We start from the raw sequence: 27872 nt of genomic DNA, 5'->3' as shown, positions 1-27872 counted from the left end.
ATTTTTGCCTCTAACTTCATTGGCCAGTCAGCCTAAGTAACTCTTCCGGGAAGTTACCAGAAGTGGCTTTGAAGATTCTCCCTAGTGCAAAAACTTATTTAAAAACCAAACCCTACTAAAAGCCACCCCCCAAACCTGTCCATCAGCTTTGAACCCAAGCTGAGTCATCATAATAGCTTCAAAAACTGAAGTTCTGCTAGAGAATAAACTATTTAAGAATTCACTTTAACTACACGGTGTTGATGGACCCATTTTTCCAGGCTCAGAGGCAGATTCTGCTTACAGCAGGGATCTGAGAGACCTGTTCAGCAGGACTATGCAGCACCCTGCCTCTTTCTCCAGGTACTCAAACTAGCCACATGCTGGGCAACAACCAAACCCTGTGGCGAGTTTGGCTTCAGCATCCAGCTCTGGAGACGAAGACTCTCTTGCCAGCAACCTGGCGTTACCACTAGTAATGTATAATCAAACACTAGAAAACTCATTAAACACATCTAGTTTTCTCATCACAACCAACACTTCCTCCCCTAATGTAGGCTGGTTCCAATTCCTCCCAGTTAATAAATTTTCCTTTCTAGTTTGTGAAGAGAAATGGATGCTTTTAAAGCGTGATTTACCTGGTTGTTCTTATGCATCCACATTAAGAGGTAAATCACTCTGAACTCTACAAACTAGGTCTACGTTGCAGACATTCTCACTTCAAGAGACAAATCCCTATCTAAGACCAGGCTCTTGCCTGCAGAACTGTAATCTAACTGCTCCCAAACAATGCCTTCCCACACCCCATCTCTTCCAGTGGCATAACTGTGCCTTCTCTGCTGCTCTGACTTGTGCATCAGTACAAGACTCTGCTCTGAGCCAGTTTAGTGTGCCAAGCTGACAAAACTCTGCAGCTTTTTTGCTGTCTCAGTTTCCTGTTAGATCGATGAGTTAGAGCAGCTCACAGAGGGATCTCATGAGTGCAGGTGCCACCAAATGCTGAATGCCAGAAGGACATGGCCCAGAGTATGGGAGCAGGAACTGCCCTTTTTAATAAGAGCACTACTATATCAGCTCAGAGTTGCACCCTAACCGTCTATGTAATTCCAGTCTAACAAAGCTCTTGGTTTGTCAGTATCCAGATCTATCTTCTCCATCTAAACTTTCCTCCATTCATAGCACAATCTGCCCTACTTGGATCCTTCTACCCTCCAGGCATGGGGTAAATTACCTCCTCTGCCTCTCCTCCCAGATAATGAGCCCATCTGACCCAGGCCTGATTTCTCACACTTATCCACTCTGAGAGCAGGGTTCTTGCTCTTTTGGGTCATCAAAAGGAACTACATGCACTGACACGATGCCTCCAAGAGCAGCACCAATTACCTCCTCTCTGAGAAGAAATAATACTATTTTAAAAAGCTACATTAATTTTAAATCTACAGCAAAGAGACTTTTATATGATTGTTACCTACCAGTGCAAGTCAGAGATCCCCTTTTAAGCTTACATTTAGACTTTCTTTTTGAAGGATGTATCCAGCTCTGTTTGCTTAGTCTGATTTTTTTTTAGGCAAAATTGTAACCCTCAAGACAGTATTTTTTTTCCCTTCCTCACAAAGCAGAACGGGGGCTTTTCTTTAATTCTTGTGACACTGAAATCATTTATGTGGTCAGAGTAAAGTTTCGATTAAGAACATAATGCAGGTAAGTAACAGGCTAAACTGAAACAACTCCCCAAAACCAGGCCCAAAACAACTCCCTCTCAACCAACCAGCATAAAAGTAGCAAAAAACCCGTTGTGTTGGATACTCCTGTTAAAAGGAACCTGATGGTATTTAGTGATAGACTAGAGATTTCTACTGGAATCATTCCGGTGACTGGGGTGCAATTTCTGCCACAGTTGTGCCAACCAAACCCCACAGCATAGCTGGACAATGGCAGGGCTGTGAGGAGGAGGTTGGTCCACACTTGGTCAGAGTACAGAAATTCAGGAAGGTGGGGAAGGCACCTTGTTGCAGATGTTGTCTATACAGGCAACAAACAACCTCATCCTGTTTCTCCTGTTAAAACATTAAGACCTATTTTCCTAAAGAAGAAGATGAATGAACAGCAATGGTGTTCATGAAACTTCTGCACACATTCCTCAGTGAAGAGAAGACTGACAGTTAATGCTTTGGCAGCTTTTTCCTGAAGAGAAATGAATGGTGTATTTAAGAACTGCAATCAAACAGTTACACAAGCTGAAAATCAAAAGTCTGTCATTGTCAAATAAATTAAAGCCTGCAAGGCACACACACTACCAATGACTTATAGCAAAGGTCAGAAAGCAATATCCCTACCTGCTGGTGTGAGTACCAAAGCTTGTAGAATGTCAGAAAGAGAGATGATACCCACAATGCTATCTGCTTCATTCACTACCACCAAACGATGAACCTGCAAGCAAGGAAAATATTTTGAGATATTTGCCTGATTAAGCAAATAAAACCAAAAAATTCCTAAAGTAATGCAGGATGAAGACAAGTAGGAAAACAAATGGTTCAAGATGTCAGCCATACCAATCACAGAATGGTTTGGGTTGGAAGCGATCTTAAAGATCATCCAGTTCCAATCCCTCTGCCGTGGCCAGGGACACCTTCCACTGGATCAGGCTACTCCATGCCTCATCCAACCTGGCCTTGAACACGTCCAAGGAGGAGGCATCCACAACTTCTTTGGACAATGTGTGCCCATGCCTCACTACCCTCATCATGAATAATTTCTTCCTTACAGTAAAAAACTTCTTCCTAATATCTCACCTAAATCTCCCCTCTTTCAGCTTAAAATCGTTCTTCCTATCCCTGCACTCCTTGATAAAGAATCCCTTCCCAGCATTCCTGTAGCACCCTTGAAGTATGGGAAAGGTACTGTAAGGTCTCCCTAGAGCCTTCTCTTCTCCAGGCTGAACAACCCCAACTCTCTCAGCTTGTTCTCATATGGGAGGTGCTTCAGCCCTTGGATCATCTTCGTGGCCTCCTCTGGGACTCACTCTATCAGATCAATGTTCTTCCTGTGCTGAGGACTCCAGAACTGAATGCAGGACTCCAGGTGGGGTCTCATGAGAGCAGAGTAGAGAGGGAGAATCACCTCCCCAACCTACTGGTCACACAAACATGCTTACCCTATATAAACAAAAATTAGTCCATGTTTAAAAAGCACACAGCCATCTGACACGGCCACAAAATAAGATCTGAAGTGACAGCTAAGTGAAGATCTAGATCTTTAAAATACTTCCAGTCTCAAAAGGCACCACTCCCATCAAACATTTTTCCCCAACCTACAGGCTTTGCCTAACTCAGCCTGTGAGCTCAAGAAAACAAGATACAGTAATAAAATGAGGCTTCCTTCTGAAATACACTTTCTCAGAGCCTCACAGCACAAAAACTTGTTGTATCTTTACATGTCCAAGTTGGTTTCAAACTGATTTTTCTCACATGGCTACACAATTGAAACCAAGTGCCAGATTGGTTTTAAAATCCTCATTTTGCGCGAAGACAGACAAAGATTCAACTTATCTGTGCAAGCTCACTGTAGATTTAATAAACACAAGGACACAGCTTGGAAGATTTATCAACAGTACGACTGTATTCTTAAATTATGATTTTATCATTATGCGTCTACTCTAGGAAACATTTTATACTACAAAAGTTTTGTCCTAGCTGTGGTGAAAGTAGGTGGTTTCTCCTATCTTCTGAGGCTCGTTGGCCGGAGCAGGCTACTACAGTGACCTCTCACTGCAGAGCTAAGAGTGCCCTGATGTCAGTCCAGGGACCAGAGCCAACTGTCACTGGGCACGGAGTTGTGTAACCCTAACATCATGGCTGCACCAGCTCATAAGTAAGTGATTCAAAAAGGGCATTCGTTAAAAGCCGAGAGCCTACTACATATTTACTTTTCACACAAGTGAATTCTTACTCTTCACTATTTCAAGTTCAAACAATCAGACATAATGGTGAAGAAAAGAATGGTGAAGATGAGAAAAGAATTTTTCTCATCTTCTCACAGAGGTTAAAGCAAGAAACCTGCATCAGTCTTGATTTAACAGACAAGCTAATTTATGGTTGAGGTCAACCACCACTTCATTGCTAGTCAGCTACAAGAAAAGAGGAGCTCTGATTTTAACAGTCATACCCGCTGAAACAGGGACAAAAGATAAGGGGAATGTGAAAGAAAGAGAGCAATATTGTTGCATTTTCTTTTTGATGAAACTAGGTTGGTGATATTTTAGACAGGGTTATTAATTAGTTTTCGTATATGCACATATTTAATAATTTTATTCTACTCTCGATGTAATGAATTCTAGAAAAAAGGACAATGTAATTGTTTCATTTCCAGTCAGACCAAGTGCTTGTCTGGCAGCTAAAATTGCTTGTAGTTTTGACTAACTCATTTTTACATATAATCTATGTTTAGACTGAACCAAAGGGTAGGAGTTGTTCTTAAAACCCAAATGTCTAAAACTTCTAAAGATACCAATAAAGTTATCCAAATCTGAAATTTGTATATCAGCAATGCTAAAATTATTCCACTTCTGGAAGAAGCTCAAACAGAAAGTTGCAGGTAAAAATCACCTAATGGGGGTACCTAAGGAAATACGAACAAAGTAGAGTTTTACTCATATGAAAGACAAGTATGAAGTACATGCATGGTTACAGCCCTGAAGATGAAAAAACAAATCTCATAATTGAAGAAGTCAAAGCATGTAAATGGAGGTGATCACACCTCGGAGAGAGCTGAAACTGCTAATACTAATTTTCTTCTGCAAAGAGGTGCAACAGGGAAGGAAGAGCTACATGCTCATTCACCTCCCTGTGCAAGAAAGTTCCCAGTACTAACAAACAGGATAAACAGCACCAAAAGAATGGAAAGCACACAGATAAATAATTTATAAGGGCAGTTAGTGAGGGCTTATTCACAAGAATTTATTTTCTGGCCCTGTTTCACGGTATTTGTAAAAAAGCAGTGCAAGACTCTACATACATTAACTAATTATAACTATTAAATTTCCTGAGCAATAGGCCAATTGACCTAGCTATAAGATGGAGTTTAAAGAATTATTTATCTGTAAAACTTATGGCAGGCTTGGAAGAAACTCAATTCTTTAAAAAAAAAAAAAAAAAGCTTTGCATTCGTTTCAGTTAATGTATAAAACAGAAACACAATTTGAGTCACCATCCCTGTAGGTATTTAAAAGACGTGTAGATGTGCTTAGGGATGTGGTTTAGTGGTAGCTTGGCAGTGTTAGGTTTATGATTGGACTTGACGATCTTAAAGGTCTTTTCCAACCTGAGCGATTCTGTGGCTCTATTCTAAGATTCTATAACAGAGTATTATTACAGATGTACTGTACAGTACTTGCATATCCCTAAAAGCATCTATAAGCTAAAACCTGACACCTAACACAGGTAGTTATGAAAAAAATACTTTCACCAAGTTACCAAAATACCTTAGGCTAAATTTGTACTATTTATTAGTTGGGTAATACAACTTTTAACTTACAGTGAAGGGGAAAACAAAAAGTGAACTTACCTCAGCCTTTACTATTCTATCCACAATAGTCTCCAGTGTTTCCAGCATGCTACACTTCACAACACCTTCAAAATACTGAGAACGGTGCTGTAGGGCTTGCGTCACCGTGATATCTAGGTTATTATACGTTTTTTCAGCAGCAAGATTCTGGAAAAAAAAAAAACCAAACCCAAGGCAAATAAAACATCTCAGTACTTTGCAATTAAGTACTCTACAGCATCAAGCAGATACACATTTCTGGTGTACATCGAGTCCATTCTAAGTCATGTATTAAAGCAGACAATCATCAGTTTTTGGGAACAGTCAAGCATGCAGTTATGTTAAACACCATATGACTGACTGGATTAATCAATAAAACTGTTTTGTCATATGCAACAGGCCAATAAAAATCTCCTTACTTTGCTGTCTGCTATTTGGCTGGATGTCACTCATCACTTTGCCGTGAGTAGAAAACGCAAGGATCAAGTTCTACAGACTTTGGAATATACAGAATAAACTTTAAGAATAGCCATTTTTGGGGGTTTTTTTAATAAGATGGGGAGGACACCAACTGCTCTGAACACCACGCAGGAAGCAGACCTTAGCAGACATCTAAGCACGGAGCAAACTAAAGGCTTTCTTCATCTTTCTTATTTGCGGGCTCAAACTCCCTCTCCTGGACTGTGCTAGCACTGCCATTTGACAATAATGTGTGTGTGTTTGGTTTTTTTTTAATAAGAAAACACATCACCACCACTAAAAGTAAGAAGATTAAAAGAGTTTAAAAGCTGACATTCTCAACTTTCATTTCATGAACAGATCCAAGATTGTAGCAAGAGGACTTTGCTCAGACCATCAAAAACTTTCTTCGTAGATGAGACCATAGCAGTATTTTGATAGTGCTGGCACATCCTGGCCTATTCATTTGTCTACTGAAGGAAGAACAAAGACCTTGAAAATGAAATCAGTGGACCAAGCCGTAAAATGAAATTAGTTTTTGGCTAGAACATACCGTGATTGGTCAAGTTTTTTGACTGAATTAGACCTAACGTGACGAGGTTTGAGATGAACATGAAGATAGAGCAGTTTTAATTAAGTAATTGGACTAATTCCTAATGAGCAGGTTAGGAGGACATAAAGTCTGTGCAAACTGAAGTCACCCTACACACAATAACTCGTGTAATATAAAGCTATTTCTATACTATCACACTGTTCCCAGGTTGCTCCCATCAAGAACCTGAAAATAAATTCTGGACTCTATTAAAATGAAAGAAATCTATCAACTGAACCAGCGGTACACAAAGGCAGAGCTTAAAACACTGATTTAACTAAGCATATTAGCATGTGGTTTAAGGTTAAAAGTCACCAGTTGAATCTTGCAAATTCTGTCTTTAGTGGAAGATTAGATTATACATTTCAGATTTTATTTTCTTCTTTTAAAGACTGAAGATCAGTTTGAAATAGATGAAAAACTGGAAGCCTCAGAAGCAATTATCTTTTAAGAACAGAATCCCTCCCATCCCCTGACATTTAATAAGCAAATTAGTACATGTAAGGAAAATATCAAATAATCAACCGACGCCCTGAGTCTTTCCTAGTTACTAGCTGGGAGCAAAGAATTATATCCTAATGCCTTTGTGGTGTTTTGTTGGTTTTTTTTCCTGATCTCAATACATAATTTTTCCAAAGAAATGATCCAGCATCTCTAAAAATCCTATAGTTTTGTTGCCCTATCATTTAACATGAGAAAAGAGGTAAAAAACATAAGGAACCCTCTTCCTTTTGGTGTCTTTCTAAAAAAAGAATGGGAAATAAAGGAAACCTGTCCTGCCTCAGTCTAATGCAGTTACAAACTAACCTAAAACACTGAAGTCGCCAACTGTGAAATTTCACTGTCCTTGATGCTTGATCACACTTGCTACAGCTATTACCTATTCCCTGACCAGCTTTCACGGCAGAACAAGATTTTACAGTAGAAAATCCCAAAGAACAAAAAGACAAATGCCCCAAAATGACAGGCAAGAACACGGATATCGTGAAATTTTCAGTATTAAAAGCACTGCTGGCAGCCAGAGATATTTATAAGCTTCAAGCATTTCCATTTGGGACTGATCTCCAGGTTTCTGAAAGCAGTGTTTCAGACACCCGGATTCTTCATTAGCAATAGCAGGCTGGTAAAATAAGCAATTTGGGCACTTAAATCTCTAAAAAAAAGAGCTGTCAGAAGTTCCAATTAGAACTACCTGGCAGATTCATACGGGTAGGAGGAGACAGGGATAAAAAAACCTGTTTCATTTCTGCCAACCACAAGAAAAGAAGAGCCCTTGCTCTCCAAGACTGGTAAATCATGGCATAAATCTGACCACGATGTTGCACTCCTGACGAAAAACCAGAAACAGTAGCCTGAATTAGAGCTAAACCAGAAAGAATGCAGATGAAATACTCTGGAGTCAGAGACTCACACAAAACAATGGGCCAAATAGTTTTAACTCACTGAGAAGGTCAAGTTGCACAAGGAACCCAGACTGCACAGAAAAAACTGCATTCTCTTTGAAAACAGGCCATGGAATGGCAGCGGCTGGGAAAAATCTTATCTCAAAACCAGAAACAAACATAAGAAGCCAATGCCCTCTTTTTTTAAGGGTACCGCCAGATCTAATTTTGGGTAACATCCAGAGCAGTAGATGCCTGTGTGCAAGCAGGATTACAAAAGATAGCCTAAATAAAAACCAACAATAAAAAAAGAGGCTGAATTAAATCTGTTCTGTTCAGTTAAACTAAAGTCTATAGAATAAAATAGCCAAAAATATACATGATAAATTAATTTGCAAATGCTTACTGCAGATAAAATATTGAATAGAAGAGATATACTTACTATTACATCAAATTTGGAATAAATATCTACAACTTTTCCTAAAACACAAAAAAAAAATTAAATAAAATAAAGTGCTTTAAATACAAAATTAGTTTTCTTACTTCCTGCTTTCATTTGTATCGCACTATTACACAGAAAGGAGACAGATCAAGAAGGAAAGACAGAAAAAAAACCAAACTACAAAATCATTAAATTCTTCTAAGCCTACCAACCTACATCAGGAATAAATGTTTCTTTATATTCCCTTTCTCCCCCCACCTTTGTTTAAATGTTTTTTTAATTCTTTCTCCTCTCTCCCCACTCCCCCAACATCAAATCAGGGTTCAGCATTGTTTGTTTTACCATCCTTTTGTCTACAAAAGTCCCAACACTCACCTGACTCATCCACAACAGGTAATGCTGATATCCTTCTCTCTACAAATATATTCAAGGCTTTAATGATAGGAGTGTCTGGATGTATGAAGGCAATGTTGTGATAAGTTCCTATTCCCAGTTCATCCAGATTCTTCTTCATAAAGGCAGGCTTTGGCATCTCTGACATCTAGGAAAGTCAGAATGAGTGTATTTATGGTGCAGCTTCTTGCCCCTACCTTGTTTCCATATGATGGCTCTCTACGCTAGGAAATGTGTACTCACTCATCCATCTGCAGACTCCAAATGATTGCTACAGATTGTTACAGTAATCTGCTACTAGATTAATGCAAAGCAAAACACGCTTGCATCTCGAAGCATTACTTCTGTCCAAAGAAACTCTAAATTAAGACTATGTCACTAAGGGGATTTTTTTTTGCTCATTTATTTATTTTTGTAGTAACCCATCATTAAAAGCTTTTGATCCTAAGCTATGACATTCCCACTAAAACTGGAGAGAGAAGATAGCAAAACATACTATACGCGAAGTGCTTGTTTTGATCTTTTGTTGCTTTATTTGGGCTCCTATCCATTCTTCGGACTAACATAAGTTACAGCGAGCAATGATAATCTCATTGCTGGGAGACAATTTCTCTTCACGTAAACAAGCTTCTGAAGCTGAGGAGATCTTCCAGAAAGGACAGCAAGCTACTCAAGTAGCCAAAAGAAGTCCTTGGTGTTTAGGTTCATTTAAATGACTAAACTAAAGGTAACATACAGGTCCTACATCAAGCTTTGATTTCTCTGTTATTAAAAAAAATATATGCACTGGCACAATGAATACAGAAGTTTATCAGGAAGTCTCTGTACTGAGACTTAAATTACTTAAAGATGTCTACTGGGAGTACGGGGGATCATTTAAGCAAAGCATATCTTCAAATACTTACAAAAAGCTGGAGGAACTTGAGGATTCTTTTATGGGTAAGTATATAAAGTGCATTTCCACTGACAGGATCTATAACTGGCAATCTGTGGATTTTGTTTTTGATCAGTGAATATACAGCATCAAAAAGGCTGAGGAGAAAAACGTTTTTTTAAATGAATTCTAGCTGACATGAGTAATGTTCAATGACATATACATATATTTGCAACCCCCCATAAAGTACACATCATGAGTAATTATTTGTATTATCTTTAATGTTACAGAAAACAAAAGTTAAGGGCCTTCTAATTGTTTTTGCAGCTGGTGAAACAACTATGACAGACTCATGAACATCTAAAACCAGTAAGAAAATGTGATGGAAAGTGACATATTGAGGTAGAAAGAATGGCAGAAATATAACTGAACAAGTGTAAAATGTTTTTCCAGTGAGCACCATGTTCACAGTATCACTGCACTCAGAATGAATATTTCTGTTCAGAGACAGACAAATCAGTGAAAAACACAGTGTTCTTGCCCTTAATACATTTCAATCCCAAACTTCTACATTTTTTTAGGAAGAGCATTTTTATGCATAAGTGCATATATGCAATTAAGCCAAAATAAATTTTCTAATCATTTCACTGAGTGATCATTGGGGATTGGCAAAACGTCATATAACAAATGTTATACATACACTATAAGAGAACTACCATATACATATACATACACATATAAGAGAACTAGACATTCTCTTCTTTGGATAATTGGAAAAGGCCTTTCTTACAATAAAAATCTCTCTTGCCATCTTGAATATATTAAAAGACAGGCCTTCATTACTGTATGCTAGTTTACATTATAAATTGTTTCTTATATATAAGGAAATTTGAAATTCAGTGTTAAGATGGAGTTAGTTTATTTCAAGTTGTACAGACTGAAAAAAAAATCCTACCTTGCATCTGGGGAGATGTTCACTAAAGGTTTAAATGTCTCTTGTAAATAAAGCTCTGCGTATAGAAAAACAGGACCGTTACCAACTCATACAAAAACATTACTTTTTATGAAAGCATTTTATGAATGCATTTGTACAAAATTAAGTGGAGGAGAGAGAGCAATACGTGTCGTTACTTTAGATATTGTACCACACATACACATTCCTCTATATTACTATTAAAAGGATTTAAGCTTTAAAAGTGGGACTGAACTGATTACCACCAGGGGTCACCACAGCGGCGGTGAATCGTTCTGTATCAGTTCCTTTCCCGAGACAGTCTGCTGCACAGAGTATTTCCATGTAGTGCATTTCTGACATAAAGACCAGAAGGACAGAATGTCATCCAGAAGGACCTGCACAGGCTGGAGAAGTGGGTCTGTGAGAACTGCATGAGGTTCAATAAGGCCAAGTACAAGGTCCTCCACCTGGGTCGGGACAATCCCCAGGTTCAGTACATGATGGGGGATGATGTGATTGAGAACAGCCCTGCAAAGAAGGACTTGGGGGTGCCGGTTGATAAGAAGCTTGACATGACCCGGCAATGTGCGCTCGCAGCCCAGAAGGCCAACCGTATCCTGGGCTGCATCAAAAGAAGCGTGGCTAGCAGGTCAAGGGATGCGATTCTGCCCCTCTCTTCCTCTCTTGTGAGACCTCATCTGGAGTACTGTGTCCAGTTCAGGAATCCTCAATATAAGAAGGAGATGGAATTGTTGGAACAGGTCCAGAGTAGGCTACAAAGATGATCAGAGGGCTGGAGCACCTTCCCTACGAGGAAAAGCTGAGAGAGTTGGGCTTGTTCAGCCTGGAGAAGAGAAGGCTCAGAGAAGATCCTATAGTGACCTTCCAGTACCTGAAGGGGCTACAAGAAAGATGCGGAGGGACTGTTTACAAAGGCTTATAGTGATAGGAGGAGGGAGAATGGGAATAAACTGGGGAGGGGCAGATTTAGACTAGACATAAGGAAAAGAAAGGAAAAGGAAAAAGAAAACTATGAGAGTGGTGAGGCACTGGCACAGGTTGCCCGGGGAACCTGTGGCGGCTCCATCCCTGGAGATGTCCATGGCCAGGTTGGATGGGGTCTTGGGCAGCCTGATCTGGTGGAAGGTGTTCCTGCCCATTTGAAGGGGGTTAGAACTAGGTGATCTTTAAGGTCCCTTCCAACCCAAACTATTCTATGATTCTAAAGCTTCCTCCCTGCATTCAGCACTTCTGTTCACACCCAGCAAAGTGTATGAATCTCATCACATCCCGTGACTTGCTCAGACATAGCTTATTCCTATCAGTTTACCCAATATATAGGGCCATCTATTCATTCTGCGTCCTGGCTCAGAAACATTTCCATTCCACATATACTCATCAACTCTACAGCCTTACCCCAATTTCTTTTTTTTCAATCTTAAATAGCAAGATGGTGCTAATTGTGAATAAGTGTTGAAGTGGTAGGTAGCCCAGGTAACTCTAGTTCACAGACTGTTTCAGGTAGAAAAATAAGCAGCAGGAGCCAAGGGACAAGTTTTTTTACTATTCCTGCTTTTGTTAAAAAGTATGTGGACAGACACAAGCTAAGTCTATAATTAATTTAAATTAATTTAAAATGCACCATACTGAAAATCATTAAAAATTTTAAATTCTCAACCAAGTAGTAAATATTCTTACCCCTCCAGGTTTCTATCTTGTGCTCCTCCAATTCATAAATCTGAACCTGCAATGGGTAAATGGAAAGTTTACCTTCAAGTATTAATTTTAAACCCAAAATATAAACAATGTCTATATTAATAATAATATATTAATGATTCTATTAAATGATTCTATGAAAGTTACATGGAAAAATTGGTACTACTGAGGATAAAGATCACTACAATATGGAGACTTTTTATAGAACTTAACAGTGTATAATCACTTCTTATTCATTTCTCCCCCACTCATTGTAAACCCCTGGGCTTGGAGATGGGGGAGAATCTTTAACAAGAAGGAAGGACAGTGCACCAAAACTACTGGCATCTGAAAAGAATTTAACTATAAATTATAAAAATTAACACAAGCTTTGGGAAGCCCAATACAGCAGATGTCTGTTTTATTCAACTGTTCTTGATATTTTAGCTAGGAAAACACAGTATGTATGTTTTAATTGGTAGAGCGGCAATTGTGATTTGACAGGAACAAGAAAGAGATGTAAATGTTTGTATGAACAGGCAAGCTAGAGAATTTCATCAACTGACTGCCAATGGGAACTTTAATTTACAGTTAATTGAAGTCAATAGATCTCCAACTGATTGTGCAACACAGTCAGGTAACTTAAATATTTGTATATGTTTAACTGGTTTAACTTGTTCATTCTATACCATCTCCAAGAACTCCAAGTAACCATTTAATGCATCCAAGCCTCTGTAAGCTAGCATTCTGCTTAACTCCACATGCTCCGTTTGGAATAGCTCTGTCATAGCTTTGAGACAAAGACAATGATTAAAACGTGAACCATGCATAGCTACACTCTTGATTTTTAAATACAACTAACTTCTTCACGTAACTTAAAGACGTTGACCCCCAAAATGCTTTTTGATTAATATCCACCATTTATATAGAATTCTGATTACCACAGAAATATGTGCTTTGAAACAGCCTGAATACAAATAAATACAGCGGTCAATGGTAAGTATTTTCTTTCAAATGTTCTATGGTTCTTAGTAAGTAAGTCGAGCCAGATCCTTCACCCCAAAGGGATTATTCATTAGTTGCAACACTAAGTGGAGCCTTGTATCCAAAATGAAGGCTATCATTATGGTAAGCACCGCACAAAACATAATAAATGGTAGTACTCATTAAGGAAATTCCTCATGTTTATACATGTATAACTGAAGCAAGCAGATTATGTTACCTGCCCGAGTTCATAGGGCCTTCAAGGCTAAAGCTGGGAACTGAACCCAGGTATCCAGATACCAATCTATTACCTTGCCCACAAAGCCACCTTTTCTCCGAAAACCCTGCACTCAGCATGCCCATGACATATCCAAGCTTCCAAAGACTTTAACAACACCCACCACCATCAGTTGGATATATCAGTCTCTGTACCGTATGGCAAATGATAAAGTAAGGCTTAACATCATACTTACCATTGGAGACTTATAGTATCTATGCAGTATGTTAATGAAATCTGTAATTGTTAACATTCCTGTAACAAGTGACAAAAAAAAAAGTTCTTCAGATATATACTTAACACACAGAACTTCCAGCTATTTTCTTAATTTATAATTACAATATGTGATTTAACACATTAAATCCATGTAACATATACAATGTGTATTGGACTAACGAAGAGTTGAATTCCAAAACTATGTATTTTAATTTTCACATCACTACAATACTTCAGAATACAAACATACATCTGATTTAATATTCAGAATAATAACCTATGTGCTTCTCCTTTCCATCTAACTCAAAGAAATCCTTGAATTCAGACAGCATCCATCCCCAAAGGCATGGAAAGAAAAGAGGGGGTTTAGAACATCTTTAGAGGTTGGAGACTTATCCTTGCCTTTCATTTCCTTTTTGAAAGAAGACATTTCTCAGTATGTACCTGCCAAGTCAGGCAGACTTATACTCAAAAGAAGGAACAGTATAATCCATTTTCACGAATTTTACTTAAAGAACTTAATTCAGTCATTTCCCAGTAATCCTCAATGTCTGTATTGAAACGTATAGTTTGTACATCTTAACCACCAGCACCAAACTATGCAATACAATATCGATGATTACTTTAGTTACCTGAAAACATTAATCTTTTTTGAGCTTTCAAATTCTAAATGTGAGAAGATGCAATTGCTCCACTGTTTACTACTCTTATATCTAAACTGAAGAAACTAAGAAACGGGGAAGGGAAAAATTAATCCTGAGGTCAGCTGTAAATCACTAAAGTTTAAGTAACAGACAGAAAATGGAACAAAATATAAAAGACAGAGCATTCCTACCATGTATTGCATGAAACTACTGCTCCTCCCCCCTTCGTTTTAAAATGTTTTAACAGATGCTTTATCAAGCAGCTACTGTTCATTTCCAAGACTCCTCAGTCTACATTCCAGGTCACAAGAAGTATTTGTAACTGCTCCAATGACCCTGCTTTCTAACTGCAACAGAGATGTAATTTTGGAAGATTGTTGTTGTGGCAATTAATTACAAGACTTCTAAAGCAATACATAGATCTGATGTTTTTCTCCCAGTATGGGAAATACCTGTGGTATTCAACATTGGTTTTGGCAACTAAATATTTCTCAGTGCACCTTACTGATAACATGCAGGAAAGATATGCTCGTATTGCATGTATATTAGGATACTGTAATACGAAATTTTTCTTTTTACAGTTCCTATTTTCAAATTTCCTTTTTGTGACCGTTACTTTTATTTTTAAATACACAGTCAAATGCATATATTACAGACCAAATTCCAGAAGGTCAGGACCTAAAAGAATAATCATGATTATCAAAGCATAGCAATACTATGAAAGCTGGCAACGTTTCACTCCTAACAAGGAGGAAGGAGAAACCCTTTTGGCCAGGATACCTCTACGATGTTGGCCGTGGATAGCCCCAGACCACCTTCTGCAACGGTAAAGGACCCTGGAAATTCAAGTAATCCTGAATAATGTTAGAATAACTTACCTACAAAACTCTGTTTTTTACTCTCCCACAGTGGAGCTGCTCTCACGCCATTTGCCACCAAGGCAAAAAAGGCTTTCTTTACCTGCAAAAGGAATGAACAACTAAACAAATCTTTGTTCTTAATTTAGTATACCAGACACCAACAGAAGGGCTTCCCCAGTTACTAGGAAAAAATGCAATATAAACAGGTAGCTGGTATTCAAAACAGAACAAAAACCACACATGACAAACAAAAACCTGAAGCATTCGACTTCTGAGATAGTTAAAAAGCTTAGAAAAAAAGCTTAGCTGAACCAGATCTGATCTTGTTTTGTTATGTGAATATTCTATGTGAAAGCCTCTGATGAAGTAGTCAGCTGATACAGCTGAAAAGATGTGTTCACTAACCTCAAATTTATGGATATCAAATAGGAATAAAAGTTATAGCACCCCTCCAAATCATGACATAGGATAAGGTTATAGTGTCATTCTCTAAAGAAATTAAAAACTTCCCTGTGAACCCCAGTTCTTGGAAGCAGGAAGCAGTCATGCACCGTGGACCTCAGAATCCTGACCTCTTGGTGTTATACCAGAGCATGTTATCACGCCTGTCCTGCCCACAGCCCTAGTCTTCATGCCGAAAACACAATACAGAAGTGACTGTTCTCATCCAGTTCTTAACTGGTCCAGATAACACGGAAATAGTAATTGCAATTGCTTGACAACTGCCATCTGAACAGACCACAATTACACAGTAATGTTTAAAGTGCCAAGGGGCTCCTCTCCACAACAGTCAGAAATAAAAGGGCTTCATGGTCAATGGAATCAGCATGCAAAAAAGTAGGGGCAAACAAAAACATACGTAGGAAGAAAAAGTAAGCCTGGCATTATTAGCTATAGCCTTCTTGAAGAAGTTTGCAAAGCCATCCATATGACAGCCAGCATCACATGGTATTTGTCAGAACCTCCATTTGACTACACTTAGTGTTGTAATGTAGCAGTTGAACTTCTAAACTCAGAAAGGTTTCCACTCTGGACCGGAACTCATCACCTCTGCCTACATTTCAGCGGTTTGCAGTGTTTCAAATACCTGTTGTTATCTTGCTGTACCTGAACTCCAATCTTTCAGATCAGGCTTCTGAAAGCAATCCGTATTTCCTGTGACCTCTGTGCAGCTTTCGCTCTGACAGAGAAGCCAATCTACTCTCCTGACCTCAAAGCTGACTCCTGACTTTACAGATGCTACTGCCATACCATTAACAGGATGGTTAACAACCACCTCTCCTAAACTGCATAAAACTGAAGATGCCATATGGGGAAAAAAGCATCCACGACTACAAATAAGACTGTAAGATACAAACCACTTAATATTTATCCAGAAAATGGTCAAATAGAAAGGTCTCAAAGGTATTCGGGCACCCCACTAACACAAGGTAAAGTCGGTTAAAACAAAAATCAACAAATCCACCAGGAAGACTTCCTTTCCTAAGGAAGACTGAAGCCACAAAGAACCCCCCCAGGCGGACGCATGAACCCTCCCCACATAATAGCATCACACTTACAGTTAATGCAGTGAAAGCGAACAACATTGAGCCATTTGGGGAGCAGATATGAGACAGAAGTATGTTCACAGAGACTACCTCCACCTTGGGGCAACGTAAGTTCTAAGGATTCTTCATCAAAAAAGAGGAAAGTACACTCAAACTGCCTGAAATGCAGAACCTTCAGCTTTGTCATCTTCCCATAAGAACAACCATCACACGAGTTAACGGTCATTGTCAATTCATGTCTCAAGTCTTCCACAAGAATAAGATGTTCAAGCTGTATCAAAGCAATAAGGTAACAGCTAATCTATTAAAAGCAGGAGGAAAATAGTTTTCTTCCAGATAATAATCATGCAACAAAACTCTTCAAGCAAGTTTATAAACTCTGTAATTGATAACCTCAAAAGGAAGTGTGCCCACAGTAGGAAAGATAGGAAGAGCCAACTATAAGACTTCAGGCAACCTCCAAATTCTTGCTATTACTTCTTTCTCAGACACAGCAGCAGCAGAGACCACACCCAGCACAATGTTCAGATGGGTGAGAAGGTAAGATTGAGGTATTATTTTAGATTCGGAAACAATACTTCAAGAGAGACAATTCCAAAGATAGACTAGGCAAGAAGCTAAGCTTGTAGACAACCCTGAAGGCAGAGAAAAATTCCTCCAAGAGTCAGTTCTTACCCTGATTCTTTTTGATTCATTTGCAAATTATTTTTCTCCAAGAATCTTCTGTTAGATGCTACCTTGTCTACCTTTAAAAGACAGATTTTGGAAAAAACGAGGGCTGCTGAACAGACAGAGCTACTGAGACAGCTCAGATCCTTAAATCCTTCAGAAAAAGAACAATGTCTTCAGTTTGGGTATTAGGATATTAAACATGTGACATATTAAATTAACAAAATTTAGTAAAGTAAAACTCATCTCTCTAGGCTGTCCCCATAAACTACAGCTTAAGTGACATTCCTATTGTTTTGCTCAGTTTCACAGCAGAAAGTGTTATATGGTTGTCTTTTAAATAAAGCAACAACACTGTTAGTTTTTAACATTAATACTGGTTTCTTATTTAAGCAAGGTAATTATAAAGCAAAAAACCTAACTTGGTTCTTATTTACTAAAACTGCTTGCAAGCACAAACATACATTTATCCACTCACACTCTCCTTTAGTTTCTGTGGTTTACCCATTTAAGTTGCCCAAAGTACTGCCAAAGCACTGGGGTGTGGGGCTGGGCTTCCATCCAGCACATTTAGATGTTTCAGTGATGTTCATGCAGAAAATACCCACAAGGACCTTCCTTTCATATTCTATATAATTTGTAGCCTTTGAAGATTTCCACCATGTCTCATCTTTGGACCTCCAACAGTGCTGTTAATTCTTAACCCCACCAGTGTTGTGCTTTCTCTGATCTTGAGTGTTGGACTGGCCTGACCTTCACAAAACCATTGTTCTTCAACCAGATACCAGAGATTGTTGCTGTTCAACACCACGTACAAACACAATTTAAACAAAGCACTTTGGTTCTTATTAACCACGTAGTGGTCCTAACAAATACAATAAGCCATTAAGAATTGGACTTATCTACCCAAATTTAGAGGTTGTTCTGACACGTATGCTAACCTCGCACATTTACTGCCTCTCTTCCAAGCCAGCTGGGGGGAACTATCATTTCTGTGGCATGCCTCACCAGCCTCTGATGGAGGTTTAGTTGTATCCCACAGATGCCATTTCCCTTCTCACTGACTGTAAGATGTCTAGACAATTGCAATTAGATGATGAATCCAACTTTATGTGACTACTTGTCTTTCCCACATCCTCCACCTTAAGCAGAAGAGTCATATAGCAAAGGAACGCAGTGGCTGAAATTCTGGCTATATCACAGATCACCTCAGCAATTACACTACAGTGAGCAAAACGGGAACAAACTTTTCTTACTACATTACACCAACCGTAAATATGCTAAGTGAAAAATTGGACTAATTTAGGTCAGACAGGACTTCTGGAGGTCATGACTTCTGCGGACCACTCAAATATTTCCACTGAAAGTCTTAAGGAGGATGTAGTCTCTTCCAGTATAACAGTCATTACCAAGAAAGATTGAATTAGGCCCATATAGGAAGTCCTGTTTTTCAGGTAGTAGGATATTTGGAAAGCCTTGTCTCTTATGGTTACTGAGCTCCAAAATAGTTTGATTACAAGGCAGCAACATCAGTGGTAGCAGTGGTAGCAGACAGAAAATTTCAGCATAAAAAATTTTTGCTCACCAATGGGAAATACTGAAATGAACGCTTCTTGTTATGATACCAGACCAGAACTCTCACGAGCCCTTGTGAAAGTTCTTAAATAAGTACCTCTGAGTGAAGGAAGCATCTGAAAGGATGCCAGCAGGATTGGGGAAGTGATTGTGCCCCGTACTTGGATTGGTGAGGCTGGATGTCAAATACTGTGCTCAGTCTGGGGCCCCTCATTACAAGGACATTGAGGCACTGGAGCATGTCCAGAGAAGGGCAATAAAGCTGGTGAAGGGGCTGGAGCACAAGCATTATGAGAGACAGCTAAGGGAACTGGGGCTGTTTAGCCTGAAGAAAAGGAGGCCGAGGGGAGACCTTATCTCTGTCTACAGTTCCCTGAAAGGAGGTTGTAGTTAGGTGGGTGTTGGTCTCTGCTCCCAGATGACAGGCGATAGGACAAGAGATAATAGCCTCAAGTTGCACCACGGGAGGCTCAGATTAGCCATCAGGAAAAATTTCTTCACCAAAAGGGTTATCAGACAATGTAACAGGGCTGCCCAGGGATGTGGCTGAGTCACCATTCCTGGAGGTATTTAAAAGACTGTTAGATGAAGTGCTCAGGAATACGGTTTAGCAGTGGACAGGTATGACTGGAATTTATGATTTCAAAGGTCTTTTCCAACCAAACGATTCTAAGATTCTATTAAAAACCGAGTGTTATCTTGACTCCAAAAACTCAGTGTGAGCACACACAGACATTTTATCTTGTTTTACCTAGCACTATGTAATGAAAACTGTGACCAGATGCACAAGTGACTGGTGGGTTTCAAACTTGTCTTCCAGGACTCTCCCATAGGTAAGGAGGGTGACCACTGCTGTTGCAATTCCACTTCCTGTGATACATGGTGCTAAAAGGTCAGTGCAGAGTAGAGTAGAAAATGCTGCTGTGCTGAAGGACACACAACTCGGCACCATTGTCTCAATGCCAAAGCTAACTTGGAAAAGTTGGAAGGAAACAGAAGTAATAAACAGTTATGGACCACCTTCTGTCTGCCAGTACCAAGCAAGAGGATGATACAAAAGACTAGTAGCATGGAGAGTGGTAAAGGATCTGCCAGAACTTCTGTGTTACGATTGCCATCCAAGGGCAAGATGATAAATGTGTAACTCTCTCACCTCATCTTTCACCATATACACCAACACCAGAGCATCAGCTTTCCTTGCTTGAAAAGCCCCTAACATAACCCCAAGGAATACCTATTTTATCAGATCAGAATAGAACAGAAGAAGCTACTTTTTTTTTTTTGGCATAAAATTCCAATAAAAGCTTTATCAGACCTGGTTTAACCTTGACACTTATCACCTCTGATTCCTGATGGATGGATACTCAAAGGTGAGAGAACATTCATGGTCATTTTCACTGGATAAGTTGACAAATTCCCGGTCTGGTTCCATGATGACTCTTAAGGGCTACAAAACTTAGAGGGAACACATGCTACAGAAAATTCACATGTGGACCACAATATCAAAACTGAATCTATCAGGCAATCACCAAGAAACAATAAGAGCAACTGAAGTACTGTAGATTAAACTCATACCCATATACTCAAATGCTCCAAGTGTGAAAAAGCAATGCACAGAGTGCTTTCTAAATAGGTCCCTTGTAAAGGGGAAAGTTTTCCATTTCAAGAAATAACACGATACATATCTTCGTAGTATGAGCAAACTTGACAAAGTCACTCTAGAATTCAGTCTTTGTTCTCAATGTCAGAATAAAGCTGGCACAAGAAAAAGTTACCCTAAGGCTTCTCTGTTAGGGGCTAAGTACTAGTATTTCAGCAATTCTTACCAAGTAAGAAGACCAGGAGTAGTACAACCAGCCTTTGTTGTCACAGGAAAACCATCAGGCCTCTGGTGTGACCTTTGTACAGCATAAAAACTGGGCAACCTACACTTTTCTCTCTCGTTCTTGATGGGTTTGAGCCAACTAACTCTCAGATGCTTTTGATGTGAAGTATGTGAGGAATGGGGCAACAGCTTCTAGTCCAACATAAACAAAACTATATTTCTTTAAGTACCACAGCAAGTTCTCTGGCTGCCCAAATCTTGGAAGATCTCCAAGAGAGGAAAAAAAAATGAAGAGTCACAGCTACTGCATATGAGGGAGAGGCAAGCCTGATCACCTAGCTTCAATAAGACAGGTCTGTAACATATCTCCCCTTCTATTCCTTCACATCACTAGGATTTATGGTAGTGCTTCTTCTGTATCACAGGTGGAATCTCATGCGAGGAATTCATCACTCTTTTTGTGTACTTCTTTGAAACAGACCAATTTGCCAGAGAATCTCCACGTCAGCTTTCCAAACAGTCAAGAGGAAAACTGAAAAACACTTCCTAACTTGTAACCTATGGCTGACACCTATTATCAGGAAACTCACAGGAATTGCTCTGGGTTTTTTTTAAGGGGATCATTAACTGCTTTGTCACCATGTTTCACAAAAAGTGGCCAACAAAACATTGGGAAGGATATTAAACATTAACTTTTCTTTTTTCTTCACATACAGCTGTAATGCCCGACCTAGACACCTTTAAGTTACAGAAAACCACAGTCCTAGTAAAGCAGCTATTTTTAAAAGTTAAACACCTCTCATGGTGCATACATATAGTTCAGTGTTTTTATAAATCAGGTTGTCCAGAAGGACTAAGCTGTTCTGCAAGACTACAAGTAACCATCTCAGCATAATGACTGCTGAATTTAAAACTTATTTTCCAATTGTTCTAATCTTTGGTTTATGAATTTGGTAGAAGCATTTTCATCTTGAAGGACCTATGTCTTTAAAAAACAGGCTACCTGTTGCCTAGGGCGAGGGCCAAACAGGTCTTGGAAAAGAATTCCTCCTTTGCCTTGTCACACCTTCAAGTAAAGTAGAGAAAAATTAGACAAACCTGTTATTAACTGAGAGGTTACTTTCCCTCTAACATCAGAAAAAACCCAACCAACAAAGACCCACAAGCAGCTCCTCTACCTCCTGTTGAATTCTGGAAAGCTTACATGAAACCAGATCAAAATCCCATTCCCTTTTTTATTCACAGAGAGCATAAAGGGGCACTCCTGGCAGATGATTAATAGAGTGCCCGGTGAAACTTAAGAGCTGATGGAGTAACACTCTTCAGACCCAAGCCAAACATGCAGGCACACGTTCTAGACTTCTCAACAGAGAGCAGGTACTATGTCTACATGCAGAAATTTTCCCCACACCACATCTACATGAAAAGGTACCAATCAACTGAAGGAAGACACCAAACTAAGACCTTATCTGACACTCTATGTCAATTTGCTCATATTGTAGCCAGCAATTAAGGGCTCTCCTTCTCCACCCAACACTATGTGTGTCCATTTACTCAGGACCTCTTCTAGATAGCTGCCAATCCACGATTACGGTCAACTCTGTTATTCCATCTCAATAAGGTTCTCTGCCAATGCTTCGTTCCACCTGCTGTTTGAGAGGAGCCTAAGCATTCTAGTAAAAAAAGATACCACAGCTGTTTTCTGGGAAGGGGGAAAAAATTCACTTCCAGACAAAATTTCTTCTGCTAGATTTCATGCCACAATGGGCTAGGTCTCACAGGCAGAGCCACTGGGACCAGCTGCATTGGGAAGGGTACAGAAATTCTTTCACAGATTAAGATTTTACCAGAAAAAGTGGTGGTGGGGCAGAGAAGGCAAGAAGAATGATGCGTGACTTTCACTCAGCCAAGCACAAACACCTTAGCTACACCCTGTGCAGACAAAAGAACTTATGCTTAATTGTCATAATGAACTCATATTATCTTCCTCCAAGATCCAGGAATGAATGCTTCCTATTGTTTTTGAGAGGAATTAAGCTCCTATGGTTATTGTGTACAAGCAACAGGAGCAGCTCTGAAAAAACGCAAGTCTTCCCATATTATGCTACTGATTTCCAGCGTGATCTCAATGAAGGGAGCTTTTATGTGGCCTGTTCAACTGCCTCAGCCCACATGCCAGTTAGAGGCTAAATTACATTATTCTTACAGTTCTGTGGAATGAGTAAGCATGGAGGGGTGTTGACAGGCCTCAGAACTGCAGACAGTTCATTAGTTTAAAATTTAGCAACCTCGAAGAGGAAAAACCTCAAAGCAGCTTAAGGAACAGACAGTCAATGCTTTTGTAAAGCTGTAAGGATGCTGTTGTGACAGCAGACCCAGAGTCTGCTGCGTGTTTCTGGAAGCAAAAGATTCTAGAGCATTCTTCCTAGAAGCCTGGTCTATCTCATTACCTTGGAGAGGCAACACACCAGTCAAGAATGACCTGGAGGGAACAAGAATAATAAATTCATTTACTGAATAGAGTCAGCACACGGAAGAGAAATACAAATCCTCTTGTTCTAATGCGGAATCCACTGCATGCTCTGCAGAAGTTATACTTACTTCCAAGCTTGTTAAACCAACTAAGAAGTTTCCAGAAGATTGTTCCAAATATTTTTCTAGCTATGTGGTAGAAAAATAAGCATTTGAGCTCTTACTAGTGTGTGACAGTTATTGACAAAAGCCTACATTAGTGGTAACAGCATCTGGTCCATTAACAACTTGGACAATTCCATTAAACAGAAAGGTTAAATAATCTAATCTTCAAGTCATGCAACTGTCCAAGACTTCCTCAGGATATAAAATGAAAGAGTTTTTAGGACGCTGAAAGCTTGCTTCTTATGATTATTTCCACATAAACATGATTTTTATCAGTTTATGAAGAAGGGCACAAATACTTTAAAAACAGCTTCAAGGTCATGGTGAGGAAAAGCTATATATGTTGTAGTATTAAAACATTAATTTACTTTTAACAGGAAAAAGTATCATTTAGCCAAAGGCTGGACAGAGCTTTTCATCCCGTGAGAGCTTATACAAACTTATACAAACACAGCCCTACATTTGCTAATATAACATTCCTAGACTGGTGTTTGATACGGAGCAGGGAAGTCTTTGTCTTATACTCACCTTTAACATTCCTCTTAGAGGTTTAATTGCTCTGCGCTACAGAATTAGCTAATCCGTCTCATCTTTACATAGGCTGGGCAAAGTCAAAACAAATTAAGTAATAAATATATTTGAAGGCTAAACAAAAATCTGGCCTTAAGCAAGCTTACAAGAGCTAAGCTCCAGAAACAGCTATAAGCTAGGGAAGAGCCATTTCTTTTAAAAATTCAGAGTTCAGGATGGGGGAAATGCATTGGTCTCTAAAGGAAACAAAGTCAAGTGTATGCACTAGCAAGGAAAACAAGTGAAATCACATTAGTAGATGTTACTGCTTCCAGAGAAAGAGTAAGCCAGCTGACAGAATGTGAACGAAGTGCTACATTCTGTTGACATTTGAATTTGATATAGGAATTACTAGAATTCCTATTCTCCTTCAAAGCATTAATATGAGTTTCAAAGGAAACGATCAGATATCTGCGTCACTGTATGTACCTGATACAAATCCAAAACAACATACAAAGTAAAGGCAGATCTGGATGTCACCATTTCCCCCCAGATCATTGCCACAATAAAAGCATTAACACTTATGGAGTACTCAAATTCTGTGAAGACACAGACGTAAATCTGCATTCAGCTCAGAGTCTCTTATAAACATAAACATAGAATACTGTGGGTCGAAGGGACCTTAAGGATCACCCAGTTCTATTCACCCTGCCATAGGCAGGGACACCTTCCACTGGGTTGGGCTGCTCAAACCCTCATCCAGCCTGGCCTTGAACTTCTCCAGGGATGGGGCACCCATTATGTCTCTGGACAACCTATGTCAGTGCCTCATCACCCTCAAAGGAAAACATTTCTTCCTAATATCTAATCTAAATCTCCCCTCTTTCAGCTTAAAACCGTTACGCCTTGTCCTATCACTCCCCAATAAAGAACCCCTCCCCAGCTTTCCTGTAGGCCCTCTTTAAGTACAGGAAGGCTGCTGTAAGGAGCCTTCTTTTCTAGGCTCAAAACCCCAACTCTCTCAGCCTGTCCTCATAGCAGAGGTGCTCCAGCCCTCTGATAATCTTTGCATCCTCCTCTGGACTCACTCCAACAGATCCTGTCTTTCCTATGCTGAGGACTCCAGAAGTGAATACAGTACTCCAAGTGTGGCCTCACAAGAGCAGAGTAGAGGGGCAGAATTATCTCCCTCGACTATTTCTGATGCTGTCCAGGATACAGTCGGCTTTCTGGGCTGCAATCCACATCCATTTATGGAATAATTCAAATGAAAAACAACCATGAACAATTCACCGAGTAGCCCTCCAGGAGATAACCCTCCTAACCCCCTCAAAGAGGCTGTGAAATGTTTGTTGCCTCATTGTTTGCATCTTGGGAGATGTGAAACAGATTAGAAAGACAGTTTATCCATTGTAAGCTGCACACTGTTGCAACTTGCCTAGTTTCCCCACCATCCAGAGAGTGAAATTTCCAAACTTCACAGGAAAGCACATAACATCTAATTGTCTCTTGACTCTATTCCTGGTCAGATCAGACTTTTAGACAGTTCCTTTAATATGAAGCAAGCAAAGACAGCATCTTCTCTGGGAACACAAAAAGCTATAACTCATTACGGACAAGGAACATTCATGGGTCACAGGCAGGGGAAAAACACAGCACTGGAGTTCAATATGATTCTATAAATATTTGAGGAGCAAATACTTATAAGCTACATCTGTATTAGTAAACTAAAACCGTGAAAGAACACTTCCCTGTCAGTGTAAATCAAGAGAACTGTGTCAGCATTCTCCCAGACAGCACTAGCCACTTCTCAGGGTTCAGTACAGGCTGGGGACCACTTCAGGTAGGCAGATCAGATGCAGATAATCTGTTTTGGGGGAAATGTAAACTAAACCATGCTAAAGCAAACTGAGCTGTGCCAGCTGGCCTCAGGCAGGTAAACAGACCTTGGCTCAGAACATTTTATTTAGCATAGATGATGCTCCAGCCTGTGCCAAGCAATACATTCTCCAGCTGAAGCACAGCACACATCTCCCTCACCATATATACAATCTGATGCCTAACGAAATGCATGAGATATACTGCTTGCTTTCACCACTGTCTAGAGCATGTGCCAGCTGCACAGGTGTATTCGGGATACACCAGACCAGACCGGTGCACTAGCATGAGAAGCAGCAAGACGTTTGGTAGCTGCTGGAATCCAGAGGCCACGTCTTATGGCTGACAGATAAGCAGCGTTGAAGAGACTGTAGGTCCATTCCTCTTTATTAGTTATTACTGTTGCTATTTAAGGCTTTCTTTCCATTTCCAGTGCAATGACACCCTGCCATCTCCTCTCCTGCTCAGGGTTGAAACAAGATTCCTCACAAACCTTTACGCTAAATCCCTTGAAGACACCGAGACTAAACACTTACTTTTACAAATAGATGTTGCTTCAGTGGTATGGCTTGTGCCACATTACGTGTCTTCCCACAGCTAATAAGAGCTTTGGAATACTTCCCACAATATCTCATGATATTGTGTAAAAGGGGTAAAAAGGGTAAAAACAGGTGATGTGCGCTGTGACAGCTGACCAGCAGAGGGAGATGGGATACTACAGTGAAAAATATCCAACGGCAGACTCTTTCTCAAAGGATGACATTAGAACAACACAGCTCTACTTCTTCTTCTTCCATTGACTGGTACTAGTTTACACTAGGGGGGGGCCGAAACTGAGACCCTGTATATTCTGGTTTAGCTCTAGCACTCTTAAACATCTGATTTCAAACTTTCGGAGAAGTTTTTCAAGGCATAAGACATACTTGTTTGTTTTAAATTAGGAGAAACATTGATTTGTTAGAGGTGAAATAGATCCAGGAAAGATAAACACTTGCAAAGTACTCTCAGTTTGAGAGGATTCATGGACACTGAATGCTTCAAAACTGTGTACTACACTTTGAAAAATGAGAACTGATGTGAAGTCCAAAGGTACTGAAAAATCAGTATATATTAAAAATTACTACACAAAAAAACATTATAGAAGTTCTTGTTTGACTACCCTTACTAGGTACGTTTTCCTTATGCTGAAGGTGGACATTCATATCAGGTGCTACGTAAAGAACTAGAAAGGAAACACTGAAGAGAAATATTTAGAAGATCTTTGATCACGGTAGCCCAAGATGAGCATTCAGATCAACATGTTTAATGTTTTCTTAAATAACCTTGTAATTTACTAGTTTTGCAACACCTGCAAATTTGGAAGACAGGGCCAATGCTGGAAGAGCATTACTGCTTTAAAATAATATCATTACTTTATAATTAAAAAGCAATGCAACTGGGATTAAACGTAATGATGCATAGTCCACAAAATGCAGTATGGAGGGGGGAAAAAAAAAGCTCCTCTCCAGTAATGCAGGTTCAAGCTACAGCTTACATTTGACACATACTAGAGTCTGAATGAATAACCACAGACTCTCCTTCCACTGCCACCACACTTTCAAATACCTGGAGAAGTAAACTAAGAACATGACCTTGTAATCATACCAAGGTATGCCTTGTCCTTCTCCAGTTATAATACATGATGATCATCAGGGATCCCAATCAAGATAGGGATTTTAGCCCCAAGTTGATAGTCATTCCTCATTTTTGGCACAAGAAAGGAAAAAAACTGCAAAACTTTTTCCCTTCGAGACACTGAAAAACCCAACGCAATCGACCTCCCAAAGAAACAAGCACCTGAGACACAAGAGAAATTTCTGAAAAGGAACGGGACAAAACAGAGTAGGCTGAAGTATTCTTTAGTATTATATCTAAATGCAACAGATTCTTTTCATTAGA

General features: G+C 39.5%; 1 protein-coding gene across 6 annotated transcripts in view; it reads right to left on the bottom strand.

Moving 5' to 3' along the window:
• PRKAG2 (protein kinase AMP-activated non-catalytic subunit gamma 2) overlaps positions 1 to 27872 on the bottom strand; it is a 235475-nt gene that overhangs the window by 961 nt on the left and 206642 nt on the right. For all 6 annotated transcript variants that reach the window (XM_054057436.1, XM_054057438.1, XM_054057437.1 and 3 more), the window contains 9 exons: positions 15312 to 15393; positions 13770 to 13828; positions 12316 to 12361; positions 10618 to 10672; positions 9694 to 9820; positions 8771 to 8936; positions 8396 to 8433; positions 5542 to 5688; positions 2316 to 2409 (listed from right to left, as the gene is read on the bottom strand). In XM_054057436.1, coding sequence (XP_053913411.1) covers positions 2316 to 2409; positions 5542 to 5688; positions 8396 to 8433; positions 8771 to 8936; positions 9694 to 9820; positions 10618 to 10672; positions 12316 to 12361; positions 13770 to 13828; positions 15312 to 15393 — 814 coding nt within the window. The remainder of the gene's footprint in view (positions 1 to 2315; positions 2410 to 5541; positions 5689 to 8395; positions 8434 to 8770; positions 8937 to 9693; positions 9821 to 10617; positions 10673 to 12315; positions 12362 to 13769; positions 13829 to 15311; positions 15394 to 27872) is intronic.

Source organism: Cuculus canorus, chromosome 2, assembly GCF_017976375.1.
Source record: "Cuculus canorus isolate bCucCan1 chromosome 2, bCucCan1.pri, whole genome shotgun sequence".
In the NCBI taxonomy this organism is placed as follows: Eukaryota; Metazoa; Chordata; class Aves; order Cuculiformes; family Cuculidae; genus Cuculus; species Cuculus canorus.
This window is presented reverse-complemented; position numbering and strand designations above follow the sequence as displayed.